The 15,806-nt window shown below is 40.8% G+C and overlaps 1 protein-coding gene across 2 annotated transcripts in view; it reads left to right on the plus strand.

The window, feature by feature from the left end:
- Positions 1–14,610, plus strand: part of LOC116695489 (BTB/POZ domain-containing protein KCTD1) — a 19,504-nt gene extending 4,894 nt beyond the window's left edge. The window contains exons 2-5 of one of the 2 annotated variants that reach the window (XM_032525784.1): positions 333–511; positions 10,321–10,465; positions 12,793–13,098; positions 13,636–14,610. In XM_032525784.1, the coding sequence (XP_032381675.1) occupies positions 333–511; positions 10,321–10,465; positions 12,793–13,098; positions 13,636–13,794 (789 nt within the window). In that variant the 3' untranslated portion in view covers positions 13,795–14,610. The remainder of the gene's footprint in view (positions 1–332; positions 512–10,320; positions 10,466–12,792; positions 13,099–13,635) is intronic. The other variant, XM_032525785.1, reaches the window with a different exon arrangement.
- The last annotated feature ends 1,196 nt before the right edge of the window (positions 14,611–15,806 follow it).

The following is a 15,806-nucleotide window of genomic DNA, read 5'->3' on the forward strand; positions in this document are numbered from 1 at the left end:
ACAACCTAAATCGATAGCACATTGTGGACGGTGGCAAAATATATCACATGCATGCGTCAATTTTCTATATTTAGGAAAAGTTCCTAATCATTCAACACATTTGAAAAATCGTCGGCCAGGTCACCAACTGGGAAACTCTTTAAGCAAAATCTAGCCCCAGGTTTCCACCTCTGTTTCCCACATAAAGTGACATGAATGATGACATTTTCACAGGAAAAAGTGTTTTTCTGATGCCCATGAATGCACTGTAATTGTAATAGTACTATAATTTTATATTGGTACTACCACTACTGTGTGTGTTTGTGTGTGTCTGTGTGTGTTTTGTGTCGCAGGACAGCTGTGGCAGCAGCAGCATGTCCAGTCAGCAGCTGGTCTCCGTGTCTCCTCTGGGCTCCGCCGGCATCCCCACACCAGCCCAGCTCACCAAAACCACCGCGCCTGTCCACATCGATGTAGGAGGACACATGTACACCAGCAGCCTGGCCACCCTTACAAAGTACCCCGAGTCGCGGTAAGAGAGACACACAGCCACTGTTGAATAAACCTTAACATACCTTTAACTCCAGAAAAAACTTTAATACAAGGTGTCAGTATAGTATAGTATAAGTCATCATGGTAGTCATCCCTAACTTGTCCTTTAATTTAAAAAGGCAAAACTGTTCATTTGAAATATTGGACAAATCCATTAATTGTCAAATGAGTGTTTTATTAAGGTTGGTATTTGTCTTTACAATTGCTTTAGGTAATTTACTTGCTTAAGTGTAAATTAATGGCTTTTAAGGGGCTCTTAAACCCTGATTAGACAGAGCGCGTTTTAGCAGCCTCTGCGGCTTTTTGTTGTTGTTTGACAATAAGTGTAAAGTGTTTTGCTTGCTACTTTTTGCGTTGCTGAGCAAGTCATTTTTTTCACCTTTGTGCACCTCACGATTTTGCAGCACCCTGAGTGCCTAACCTGACGCCCAAGATGGTTTGTTAACAAAAAAAACATGCGAGAAGACGTTTCTGGAAACCGTTTGGAAAAGGCAGGCACTGAAGGCAGGCACAACAATACCTGGCAGGTGATTGGATGAACCATCTGTCTATCACGTCCGCCATTGTTGTTTCGAACGAAAAGTTGCGGCCGTCACACACCTCAAACACGTTGTAGCTGCCCTTAGCTCCTCACCGTGCGTTGATTGGTTCGATCAGCAGACACAAACACATTACTTAAAGGTCCCATGACATGGTGCTCTTTGGATGCTTTTATATAGACCTTTATGTGTCACTCCTAATACTTTATCTGCGTCTCCATTATTGATAGAGACCTTAATGGTCTCCTAATCTGGTATCTGAAGTCTTCTTTTATATAGACCTTAGTGGTCTCCTAATTCTGTTCTGAACTCTCTTTTATAGACCTTAGTGTTCCCCTAATCATGTGTCTGAAGTCTATTTTATATAGACCTTAGTGGTCTCCTATTCTGTATCTGAAGTCTCTTTTATATAGACCTTAGTGGTCTCCTAATTCTGTTCTGAACTCTCTTTTATATAGACCTTATGTTTCCCCTAATACTGTGTCTGAATGTCCTTTTATATAGACCTTAGTGTCTCCTAATTCTGTATCTGAAGTCTCTTTATATAGACCTTAGTGGTCTCCTAATTTGTTTCTGACTCTCTTTATTAGACCTTAGTTTTCCCCTAATACTGTATCTGAAGTCTCTTTTATAGACCTTAGTGTTCCCCTAATACTGTATCTGAAGTCTCTTTTATATAGACCTTAGTGGTCCCTAATACTGTTTCTGAAGTCTCTTTTATATAGACTTAGTGCTCCTAATTCTGTATCTGAATCTCTTTTATATAGACCTTAGTGGTCTCCTAATTCGGTATCTGAAGTCTCTTTTATATAGACCTTAGGTCTCCTAATTCTGTATCTGATTCTCTTTTATAAGACCTTAGTGTCTCCTATTCTGTATCTGAAGTCTCTTTTATATAGACCTAGTGGTCTCCTAATTCGTTTCTGAACTCTCTTTAATGACCTTATTCCCCTAATCTGTGTCTGAAGTCTCTTTTATATAGACCTAGTGGTCTCCTAATTCTGTATCTGAAGTCCTTTATATAGACCTTAGTGGTCTCCTAATACTGTAGTATCTGAAGTCTCTTAATATGACCTTAGTGTTCCCCAATACTGTGTCTGAAGTCTCTTATTAGACCTTAGTGTTCCCTAAAACTGATCTGAAGTCCTTTTATATAACCTTAGGGTCCCCTAATACTGTGTCTGAAGTCTCTTTTATATAGACCTTAGTGTCTCCTAATTCTGTATCTGAAGTCTCTTTTATATGACCTTAGTGGTCTCCTAATTCTGTATCTGAAGTCTCTTTTATATAGACCTTATTGGTCCTCCTATTCGTATCTGAAGTCTCTTTTATATAGACCTTAGTGTTCCCCTATACTGTATCTGAGTCTCTTTATATAGACCTTAGGTTCCCCTAATACTGTATCTAAGTCTCTTATAGACCTTAGTGGTCCTCCTAATACTGTATCTGAAGTCTCTTTTATATAGACCATTGTGTCCCCTAAACTGTGTCTGAATGTCTCTTTTATAAATGACTTAGTCCCGTCCCTAATACTGTATCTGAAGTCTCTTTATATACTAACCTTAGTGGTCCCCTAATACTGAATCTGAAGTCTCTTTTATATACTAGACCTTAGTGGTCCCCTAATACGTATCTGAATCTCTTTTATATAGACCTTAGTGGTCCCCTAATACTGTATCTGAAGTCTCTTTTATATAGACCTTAGTGGCCCCTATACTGTATCTGAGCCTCTTTTATATACTAGACCTAGTGGTCCCCTAATACTGATCTGAAGTCTCTTTTATATAGACCTTAGTGGTCCCTAATTCTGTTATCTGAAGTCTCTTTTATATAGACCTTAGTGGTCTCCTAATCTGTATTCGAACTCTCAACACTTTTATATAGACCTTATGTGTCCCCCTATCTGTTCTGAAGTCTCTTTATATAGACCTTAGTGGTCTCCTAATTCTGTATCTGAAGTCTCTTTTATATAGACCTTAGTGGTTCCAATTCGTTTTTCTGAACTCTCTTTATATATGACCTTAGTGTTCCCCTATACTGTATCTGAAGTCTCTTTATATAGACCTTAGTGTCCCCTAATACTGTATCTGAAGTCTCTTTATTATACCTTAGTGGTCCCCTAATACTGTGTCTGAAGTCCTTTATATAGACCTTAGTGGTTCCTAATTCTGTATCTGAATCTCTTTTTATATAGACCTTAGTGGTCTCCTAATTCTGTATCTGAAGTCTCTTTTTATAGACCTTAGTGGTCTCCTAATCTCTGTATCTGAAGTCTCTTTTATATAGACCTTAGTGTCCTAATTCTGTATCGGAGTCTCTTTTAATAGACCTTAGTGGTCTCCTAATACTGTATCTGAATCTCTTTTATATAGACTTATTGTTCCCCTAATACTGTGTCTGAAGTCTCTTTTATAAGACCTTATGTGTCTCCTAATCTGTATCTGAAGTCTCTTTATATAGACCTTAGTGGTCTCCTAACTGTATCTGAAGTCTCTTTTATATAGACCTTAGTGTTCCCCTAATACTGTATCTGAAGTCTCTTATATAGACCTAGTGTTCCCCTAAACTGTATCTGAGTCTCTTATAAGACCTTAGTGGTCTCCTTACTGATCTGAAGTCTCTTTTATATAGACCTTAGTGGTCCCTAATCTGTATCTGAAGTCTCTTTATATATAGACCTTAGTGGTCTCCTATTCTGTACCTGAAGTCTCTTTTAATAGACCTTAGGTGTCCCCTATATCTGTATCTGAAGTCTCTTTATATAGACTAGTGTTCCCCTAATACGTATCTGAAGTCTCTTTATATAGACCTTAGTGTTCCCCTAATACTGTATCTGAAGTCTCTTTTATATGACCTTAGTGGTCCCTAATAGTATCTGATTCTCTTTTATATAGACCTTAGTGGTCCCCTAATACTGTGTCTGAAGTCCTCTTTATATAGACCTTAGTTGTCCCCTAATACTGTATCTGAAGTCTCTTTTATATACTACCTTAGTGGTCCCCTATACTGAATCTGAAGTCTCTTTTATATACAACCTTAGTGGTCCCCTAATACGTGAAGTCTCTTTTATATAGACCTTAGTGGTCCCTAATACGTATCTGAAGTCTCTTTTATATAGACCTAGGGTCCCCTAATACTGTATCTGAAGTCTCTTTTATATCTAGACCTTAGTGGTCCCCTAATACTGAATCTGAAGTCTCTTTTATATAGACCTTAGTGTCCCTAATACGTATCTAATCTCTTTTATAGACCTTATTCTTCAATTCAATTTTATTTATAGTATCAATTCTAACAAGTTATCTCAAGACACTTTCAGATAGACCACACTCCAGAATTCAAGGACCCAACAGTTCTAATATTTCCTCCAGAGCAAGCAACAGTGCGACAGTGGCGAGGAAAAACTTCCTTTTAGGCGAAACCTCGGTCAACCACGGCTCTTGGTAGGCGGTGTCTACGCCGGTTGGGTTAGAATGAAGAGTGGCAAAAAAATAGAAAAAATTAGCAGTTTGTAGAAGTTCTTTGTAGTAGTTCATGGCATAGCAGACGCTGTGCGGCATTACAAGGCACAGCACGTAGCAGGACGTAGCAGGACGTTGCAGGACGTTGCAGGAAATAGCAGGACGTACAGGCACCGCAGTGTAGCAGTTGAACATGGCATCACAGAACTTGTAGCGGGACCATGCGACAGCTGCTACCCTGATTCGGAGCCTCTCTGATCCAAAGGAACATGCGGTGAAAAAGAACATAGACTCCGGGGAATGACTCCCCGAAATAGGTTAGTAACACGCATTTCTGGACATGGATGCACATAAATGAAAAGATAGAAAGAAGAGGAGAGAGGAGCTCAGTGTATCAAAATAAGTCCCCAGCTGTCTAAAACATATTACAGCAAAACCAAGAGAGACGAGTAAAGAGAGCTCCAGCCCGGCCGGCTAGAACTCTCCCCCACGGATCGGGCTGTATGCCAAGTCTCCCTTTATTCTATTATATTCTTGATATATGTTAGATAAATCTGAAAACTATGTGACTAACTACTACTCCCTAACAATATTCGATTCTATGCCCAACTAGTGATCAAATAGTCCCCAGCTGTCTAAAACTATTACAACAAAACCAAGAGGAGAGTAAGAGAGCTCCAGCCCGCCGCAAGAACTCTCCCCAACCGATCGGGCTGTATGCCAAGTCTCCCTTTAGTTTCTATTATATCTTGATTATATGTTAGATAAATCTGAAAACTAGTGACTAACTACTACTCCCTAACATTATTCGATTCTATGCCCTAACTAGTGTATCAAATAAGTCCCAACTGTCTAAAACTATATTACAACAAACCAAGAGAGACAAGGTAAAGAGAGCTCCAGCCCGGTCGGCCAGAACTCCCCCAACCGGATCGGGCTGTATGCCAAGCTCCCTTTAGTTATATTATATGAAACTATGTGACTAACTACTACTCCCTAAAATATTCGATTCTATGCCCTAACTATAAGCTTTATCAAAAAGGAAAGTCTTAAGCCTACTCTTAAATGTGGAGACGGTTGTCTGCCTCCCGAACCCAAACTGGAACCTGGTTCCACAGAAGAGCCGATAGCTGAACGCTCTGGCTCCCGTTCTACTTTTAGAGACTATGAACCACCAGTAACCCGGCATTCTGGAGCGTAGTTCTCTCCTAGGTTGTAAGGTACTATAAGCCTTAGATAAATGGAGCCTGACCATGAAGAGCTTTGTAGGTGAGAAAAGATTTTAAATTCTATTCTAAATTTTACAGGAAGCCAATGCAGAGAAGTAAAACAGGAGAACGTGATCTTTTTCCTGATTCCCGTCAGACACTGCCGCAGCATTCTGGGATCTGTAAGTCTTTATGGATTTTTTCGAGCAGCCTGAAGTAAAGATTGCAGTAATCCAACCTAGAAGTAACAAATGCATGGACTAATTTTTCTGCATCATTTTAGACAGGATATCCTGATTTTTGCAATATTACGTAGGTGAAAAAAGGCGATCCTTGAATTTGCTTTAAGTGGGAATTAAAGGACATGTCCTGATCAAAGATGACTCCAAGATTCTTCACTGTGGTGCTGGAGGCCGGTGATGCCATCCAGAGTAACTATATCTTTGGATAGTGCGTCACGGAGGTGCTTGGGTCCGAGAGCAATAACTTCAGTTTTATCTGAGTTTAACATTAGAGATTACAGGTCATCCAGTTTTAATATCCTGAAGGCACGTTTGAAGTTTAGCTAACTATTAGTTTCATCCGGCTTGATAATAGTTAATTGAGTATCATCTGCATAACAATGAATTTTATGGAGTGTTTCCAATAATACTGCCTAAAGGAAGCATATAAATGAACAGGATTGGACCGAGCACAGATCCTTGTGGGACTCCATGACTAACCTTGGCGTGCACAGAGGATCACTCGTTAACATTAACAAACTGAGATCGATCTGATAAATAATACTTAAACCAGCTTAGAGCAGTCCCTTTAAGCCAATTAAATGTTCTAATCTCTGTAATAAGATATAATGGTCAATGTTATCAAATGCAGCGCTAAGATCTAATAACACAAGTACAGAGATAATCCTTTGTCTGATGCATTAGGAGGTCATTAGTAATTTTAACAAGTGCTGTCTCTGTGCTATGATGAACTCTAAATCCTGACTGAAAATCCTCAATAAGCTTTGCTATGCAGAAAGTCGCACAGCTGTTTGGCGACTGCTTTCTCAAGAATCTTAGAGAGAAATGGAAGGTTGGATATAGGTCTATAGTTGCTAAAACATCTGGATCAAGGTTTGGCTTTTTCAGAAGAGGTTTAATACAGCTACTTTAAAGTACTGTGGTACATAGCCTGTTAATAAAGACAAATTGGTATATTCAGTATTGAAGTGTTGACTAATGGTAAAACTTCTTTAAGTGACCTAGTCGGATGGGATCTAAGAGGCAGGTTGATGGCTTAGATGAAGAAATAATTGAATTAAATTGATAAATCAGTGGAAGCAAAGCAGTCAAACATTTATCTGGTTTTACAGCTGTTTCTAACGTTCCTGAGTTTAGAGATACCCAGTTAAAGGCAGGTCTTGGTGAATTTTGCTTCTAATAGTATAATTTATCATTGAGAACCTCATAAGTCGTTACTACTAAGAGCTATGGGAATACTTGGCTCAGTAGAGCTGTGACCTTCTGTTAGCCTGGCTACAGTGCTGAAAAGAAACCTGGGGTTGTTCCTATTTCCTCTATCATGCGAGTAGTACGCTGCTCTGGCATTACGGAGGCCTTCCTATACGTTTTAAGACTATCTTGCCAGGTTAAAAATTTTCCAGTTTGGTGGAGCGCCAGATCTTCCAAGTTTCCGCGATATTGCTTTATTTGCGAGTTTCAGTGTTACCATGGAGCTAACCTTCTTTGTTTTATTATTCTTTTTTTTAGAGGGCACAGAGTCAAGTCATTCGTAGCGAGCCTGCTGCACTATCAACAAAATATCGATTTGGGAGGGACTAATACATAGGAGTCCTCCGTTACTTTGGGACTTGGTAATGAATTAAATGCAAAGGAATCGCATCCTTAAATTTAGCTACAGCACTATCAGATAGACATCTTGTATAGGATTTTTTGCCTAACGGCGTGTAGTTCAGCAGTATAAACTCAAAGTTATCAAACAGTGGTCAATAGGAAGGGATTCTGTGGGAACACTATTAAATGTTCATTTTCAACACCATACACCAAACAAGATCGAGGGTGTGGTTAAAACGGTGAGTCGTTTTATGTACACTTTGAGAGAAGCCATAGAACTAATAGAGAGATAACGCTGCTAAGGCTATCATTCTCATCGTCCACATGAATATTAAAATTCCCTACAATAATAACTTTGTCCGTTTTAGCACTAAGTTCGATAGAAACTCTGCAAATTCGGATAAAAATCAAGTATGGACGCGTGCTCGTACACTATAACAAATAACTGGTTGCATTGATTTCCAACTGGGTGTGAAAGACTAAGAACAAGACTTCAAATGAGTTATAATTTAGTTTTATAAGAGCTAATTATTAGACTAAATCAAAGATAGCTGCAACTCCACCTCCTCGGCCTCGCCTCGAGGAATGAGTATTAATATGACTGGGGGTGGACTCATTTAGACTAACATATTCTCCATTACCCACCAGGTTTCAGTAACAAATAAATCAATATTAGAATCTGATATCAATTCATTTACTAGTACACCTTTAAAGAGAGAGATCTATGTTAAGAGTCCACATTTAATCCCTATCTTTTGAACTATTGCACTTGTGGTTTTAATTTTTATGAGGTTTTCATGCACTGCTCCTCTTCTGTTTACCTTTGATTTAAATAATTTTAATGGTCGGGGCAGACACCGTCACTAGGATTTTTACTATAACACCTGGAATAAAGGAGCAGAGAGTGTGTTAGACTGGGCTCTGCCTCCTGGTCCCAACTATGAGTTGTCAAGGATTAGGTCCACCAATAAATTCAATGTTTTAGAAATGAGAGCTGCTCCAGCCCGAGTGGGATGAATGCCGTCTCTTCCGAATCAGACCAGGTCCTCCCCAAAGACTGCCATGACCACAAAGCCCACATCATTATCTGGACACCACCTCGAATGCCACGCGAAATGACGACTGCGGCTATACATGTCATCGCTGGTTAGATTTGGCAGGGGTCCAGAGAAACCTACGGTGTCCGACATGCATTTCGCGTATGTACACACCGATTCAACATTAATCTTAGTAACCTCCGATTGCCGTAACCGGGGTCATTAACCGCCACGTGAATAAAATCTTGCTGTATTGTTTATCCTTTGCCAGCAGTTTCAGATAAGACTCAACGTCGCCCGCTCTAGCCCCGGGATGCACTTAACTACGGCTGCCGGCTTCGCTAACTTCACGTTTCTCAAATGGAGCTGCCGATACCAGAGTTTTTTTCAGCGGGGGGTGCTGAGTGGAAATCTGTTAGAAACGCTAACAGGCTGGTGGCGGTCCGACGTCTTGGAAAGCTATACCTGTCTCTTCCCGTCCTCGCACAGTAACCCACGCACTATGTCCTGACTGCTCCGGAGTTCGCGAGGAACGCCACCAGAGGCTCTAACTCAGGCTCAGGCCGGCCCGTGCCGACTACCGGGGTGGTTAGCTACAGTAACTGACGACTGATCTGTCATGTGCGGATCCGGACTCTAACTCACTAAGCCCGCCTCCACGTCCAAAAATAACACCACTTGTTACCACGCCATCACCGCTAAAGAATGCAGAGGAGAACTAAACATCTCACACATCGAGCAGGAGAAAGTCGGAGAGGGGGCCGACATAACTAACTGCAGGCTAAAGTCGTTAGCGGCTAGCTAAAGTATGGAGCGTTAGCTACCAAGCGTAAAACAGTTGTTTTTAACAAAAGTCGCTAAAAAAAAATGAGAAGATATGTGAGTGCTAGGCAGAACTGCTAAAAAAAGGTTAGCGGACAGTTAGCCGCTGTAATAGCAATCTAACAACCTGAACTGGTATGTCGTGAGCAGCAGAGCTACCAACAGCAAACAACACAAAGCACAGGAACGGAAATGAGCACAGGTACGCTTACCGTAATGCCTTAGTGGTCCCCTAATACTGTATCTGAAGTCTCTTTTATTTAGACCTTAGTGGTCCCCTAATACTGTATCTGAAGTCTCTTTTATATAGACCTTAGTGGTCCCCTAATACTGTATCTGAAGTCTCTTTTATTTAGACCTTAGTGGTCCCCTAATACTGTATCTGAAGTCTCTTTCCCAAAATTCAGCCTTGGTGCAGAATTACAGCCACAAGAGCCAGTCAATGATCTTTCCTTAGTACGTGCCATTTCTGAGTCTGTAGCTTTTGAGGAGGAGAGAGGGGGGGCAGGGTGGAGGCTGGGGGTGTGGCCTTGACCAACTGCCACTTTACTCGTTCGAAAGCCATGATGTCTCTCTCTCTAATGGGTGGGCCAAATTCTCTGGACGGGCAAAGCAGAGAAAGGGAAGGTAATATTTATGAGGTCATGAGGGCAAGATTCCAGATTCTGAGCTTTCATTTCCTCAAAGGCAGAGCAGGATACCCAGGGCTCGGTTTACACCTATCACCATTTCTAGCCACTGGGGGACCATAGGCAGGCAGGGGGAACGCATATTAATGTTAAAAAAACTCAGAGCAAGACTAGTGGCCAGGAGACATGACACCCTCTTCAACATTTGGTTAGTATTTGATGAAGAGGCCTCTCTGATTCTGTCTCCGTTGTTTCTGGCAGGATCGGCCGTCTGTTTGATGGAACCGAGCCCATCGTGTTGGACACTCTTAAGCAGCACTACTTCATTGACCGAGACGGCCCCATGTTCCGCTACATACTCAACTTCCTCCGGACCTCAAAACTTCTACTCCCTGATGACTTCAAAGTGAGTGTGTCTAAAACATTGATCAGGTACAGCCACAGTTTATCACTGAAACGTGTCTGAACAGTCCTAAATCATAGGGAAACAGAGTGGAAGAGTCTAGACAGTCAGGGGAAGGACGTTAACTGTCACATGACTACAGACCACTGGCAGAAAGCATCCTGAGAACTGCTGTGGAAGAGTTGTGTTAACACTTACCCCTAGGACTCACAACTGTCAGTCACTGAACAATGCCTTGTTACAAGGATCAGCACTTTTAACTAACAAGCTTGCTTTTGTTTTGTTGTAAGTCATATGTTTTCTTTACGTACTTCCTAATAACTTATGTTAATATGTTCCATATGTATTCACTTTTTGGGATTAAAAAAAAAATGCATTTCTAAGCACTCAGTAATATTCTGACATACATACAGTTGTTATTCCTTTTTTTACCTAACCAACAAAAATGATCCCCATTCAACAGACTGAGTGCACTGAGTCATATGGTGGTTGTACAATTTTCTGACTTCCTGTCAACAAAACAGTATTGACAGTAATTTCGCTAACTATTTGCAACAAGAAAAATTGTTACCCGCGTTGACTTCAGTGCTGGCAGGCTACTCTCTGGGCTGAATTAGCCACCATCAAATAAACTTTAATCCTCCAACTTTCTGATTCATTAATTCATTGTTTTAATTATGTGCAGAAAACCATCTAAAGACAGTAGATTTTTTTTGTTCAGGAAAACACGTCAGGAAAAAGTGTTGCACACTCTGGCTCCATTTGCATTTCTTTATTTTATTTGGATGACGTTTTGGCCCTGTGGCCTTCTTCAAAATCAACAACCAAAGTCAGACACATGCGCTCATGTTATAAAGGCCACACCCCGGTCACACATCTGATGGGATCATCATCATTATAATCATCATCATCATCATCATCATCATGTTCCAGCATTAGGGGAAGAAAACATCAAGAGGCCTTCAGTGGCAAAAGCTGCAGCCAATCACACTACTGATACGTATCTATCTATAAATTACAGAAAGGTCTGTCTGTGTGTGTGTGTGTGTGTGTGTGTGTGTGTGTGTGTGTGTGTGTGTAGTGTGTGTGTGTGTGTGTGTTATGCGCATAGCTCTGAACCATTTCCACTGACTGGTGTCAAGTAAGTGCAGTGCCAAGTTTGACATTGTTAGGATTAAATATGCAATAGATATGTTAAATATAAATATATAATAATAGAGGAGAGAGAGAGAGAGAGAGAGAGAGAGAGAGAGAGAGAGAAGCGGAGCTTTGGCAGCTAAAAAATACACCTCAGACCCACAAACTCTTTTCCTGCTATTGTATGAAATTGCGGTAATCTGACAGAACATACTCTAATGTAATCTTGTAGATTATTCCTTTAAAGCGCTGTGCAATGCGAGAAAATCTCAGAGTTGAACTGGGCAGATACATCAGTTTTCATCAGCCTCAGAGATATATATAGATGAGGTAGATTTGTCCCCCGCTCAAAAAATATGAAAGACAACCCACTTCCCAAAAAAGGTCAAAAGTAATTGTGGTTTTGAAGAATTGTACAAGCAGCAATACTACAGGCAAAGCAATCGGTCCCATTTTCAACGGGCACTGCACTAGTATTGCAAAAGTTAGACATCAGCCCTAGATGAACATCATAAACAACTTTATCTACAACAAGTAGAGGTACCTAACAGAAAACACTATCAATCTCAACATATCTAGCAGAGGAAATAACATGAATTCCGCAATGTGCTGGTACTGGAGAAATCATGTTTTCATATCTAATGGTGCTTCAATGTTTCGCAATACAAGGTTTCTGTGCTAAACTCATCTTTCCAACATATGACTGACTACACGGGCCCAAACACAAACGTGTGCAGGCAACATTAGCATTCTTTGTCTTGTGAGCACTTAATAACTTTGATTCCCTTGAAAGCCAGTGAAAGCCAGTACCAACTACAAGACTTTAAAAATCTCGACATTGTTGACATGTCACAAGCCGAGCCACACGGCCACGATAGAAAAGGCACGCCACAAAAGCCAATTAACAAATGTATTGGTATAAATCGCGAAGCGAAAATAAACAGGGGGATGTGTGATTAATGAGTTCAGTAAGGTGAGGGGGCGCGTGAGTGAAAGAATGTGTAACGTTGTACGGCGCTGCAAAACAAACCTAACAGCAACCAAGGCGAGGATGAGTCAGACCACAACTGAATCCAAGTGGCCTTTTAAAAGTGCACTAGCCCACATAGCCCCGGATCTGCCACTCTACTGACAAACGTGTGTGTGTGTGTGTGTGTGTGTGTGTGTGTGTGTGTGTGTGCATGTGTGAGCAGGAATACTCCGTGCTGTATGAAGAGGCCACTTTCTTCCAGCTGACTCCCCTGCAGGCCGAGCTGCAGCGCTGGAGGACGGAGCAGGAATGCGGGGGTGCGTGTCCGCGGTGCGAGTGTGTCGCGATTCACGTGGCCCCGGAGCTGGGCGAGAGGATCAGCGTGAGCGCCCAGTGGGCCGTGATCCAGGAAGTCTTTCCCGAGGTCAGAGACGTCATGTCCAATTCCCTGAACACCAGCTGGACCCCGGACTCCACACACATCGTTCGCTTCCCGCTCAACGGCTACTGTCACCTCAACTCTGTCCAGGTACAACACACACCCTGGGTCCAAATGTCCAACCCTTTGACACCAATCAGGGATCAGACAGTAGTCAGGATTCTCTGTCAGCATATTTCACTCTCAGGAAACATTACAGACAGAGCAGGTCTAGACCACACTTTATAATTTACAAAGACCCAAACATTCGGCAACAAACCCCACACCAGCCTACACACAATACCAAAATTAATGGAAAGACCTGCGTTTTTGTCGGCCCATTGGACGCAGCCTTAATTTGGCCATCGCTAGGATTTTAACATGCTTCTCTAGAGACGCTCTGTCAGGTTTGATCCCCCCCCTGCATGTCACCGTACATTAAACGTATTGGGACAGTTTCTTTATTTTCATATGACTCAATTTTCAGTCCGGAAGTGACGTTGAAATTACAGCTTAACATGATCCCCACTTTAAATTGATCTATGAAATGTTTAACAAGCTCCATCTCCATCTTTTTTTCCGAGGCGGTACTATTGACTGGAGAAAACGTCTCCATGTTGACGGTGTCTGGTTTGTGTGTGTTTTCAGGTGTTGGAGCGGTTCCAGCAGAGAGGGTTCTGGATCGCGGCTTCGAGCGGCGGTGGAGTGGACTCGTCCCAATTTATTGAATACGTTCTCCGGAGGGAGGGCCGAGGCAGCAAACACCCCCCCACCCTCATCCAACTAAAACAGGAACTCATGGACTGAACCTTTTTTTTTTTGAAGACACATCAGTAACAGTTTCTCAAAGCGAGAGTAGATTCACTTTGAGCAGACAGGAACACACAGAATCTCCTACGCCGCAGTGTAAATACGCTACATAGGGGACTGAGATGTTTTCTTCTTTAATACTTAAAGGGAAACTACCCTTTGTTTCTACCTGAAACCTATTTTCTTGCGTTTTTGTGTCTCAGTGACTGATGGGACACAACAATTTTGACATTGGTCCAGAAACAAGCTACAATGGAAGTTAATAGAACAACTGTGGATCATTTACATTTGTGCCCCCCCAAATATCTTATAATCATGTGTAAAGACATCTTCAACATGTCATCTGTTTGTGTGTTTTGGTAATAATACATTTCATATGGAGTTCATTTTAAATGATTGTTTCCTGCTCGGCCATATAAAGTCTTGGAATGATTCTTCCAGCTTATGATTTAAAATCAATTTCACCTTGAATGGTTTAAACTGAGGAGTTGATTACCCTTGTGCGACCGTGTAACATATTCATTTAATTTTTTGGGGGGGCTGACAACATTATGGAAAGGATTTCTAAGGAGGTCAACCTTTTCTATTAAAGAGAAAGATCCTTTTTTAAAACATAAAAACATCTGCGTTGCACCACCAGACTCCATGTAAATAAAAAGTCATTTTAGCATCGTAAAATACACAAATCCAGTTTTCTACAACTCTACTTTTGGTTGAAATGAACACATAGTTTACCAATTTACATGTGAAAATATTTTGTCTATACACGCTAAAAGCATTGTTTTTTTTAATGGAGTCTGGTGGGTTTAGTGCTAGCGACCTCAGAGCTGTTTCTGGTTAAACAGAAAGGTCTCAAAGAAGTTTTAAAAGGTCGGTCTCTGTAGGGATCCTTTCCATATTGTTGTTAGACACTTAGAATAATAATCTGAGCCTGTCAGGGGCAAAAACATAACTTTTAGTGGACCAAATTGAAGATGCACATTTGCCCCATTGCAGCTCAATCTGTGGCTGCCGGTTACAGCATTCACACTAAATACTGGACCAATTTCAAAGATTGTTGTCATCTTCTGTTATCTGTCAGTCTGTTACACACAAAAACATGGGAAAATGGGATCCAGGTTGAAAAAAAACTAAATTCCCCTTTAACTCAGAGTTGACACATACAGTACATAGTAGAAAAAATAGAATCATTGGTGGAGGGATTGGATCATGGCAAATGTGATTCTAAAAATTTGAGCTACACTAGCATTAGCATTTCTATTTATAAGAAATGAAGGCTAAAGTACCTAGGGATGTGCAGCATACATGACATCTTTTATCATGTAATTTAATATTGTGATATAGTATTATTTCCTGAATATCCAATTGAGGAACCATTGATGGATAACATACCCAGATGCTAATGTATGTTTTGGGCTAATCCACTGAATTAAATACCTGAACCATTTACTGCATCACATTGATGCCATATTGCACATGGTCCTGTTGACACATTTCTGCTTTTTACTGATATACTGGAATATTTGCCAACCCTATCATCACACTGAGGCTGGAAAATGTGCCATATCCACCACTAAAAATGCATGTACTTTAACCTCATGCTAGCCCTGCATGACTGTTATAAAATCGCGATCTCCATTCACAGTTTAATTTTTAAATAACTTCGATCTTTTTTCTGATTTTTTAAGTTTTTTAAATGACTCGTTTCATTTTACGAGCCGACTGCATCCCAAACGCTACTACTTCTGTAAGTTTTAAACATAGATTGTATAAAATGGGTTTTAAAGCACTGCAATGTTCTTCCTTTTCTCCATTGAAGCCTCTATGTTTTCAGGCTTGTGGTAATGCGCAATGTGCCAAAAAACAAAAATCTGTTTTGTACTGCCAATTTGTTTTGTTTTGTCATGGTTTATGTGTGCAATAAACATTACACTTCTCAAGAAAAAATGTGTGGCAGAGAATCGTGATATCAGTTCTAAGGTTAAGAATTGTGATTCATATCCCCCCCC

Source organism: Etheostoma spectabile, chromosome 9 (genome assembly GCF_008692095.1).
Source record: "Etheostoma spectabile isolate EspeVRDwgs_2016 chromosome 9, UIUC_Espe_1.0, whole genome shotgun sequence".
In the NCBI taxonomy this organism is placed as follows: Eukaryota; Metazoa; Chordata; class Actinopteri; order Perciformes; family Percidae; genus Etheostoma; species Etheostoma spectabile.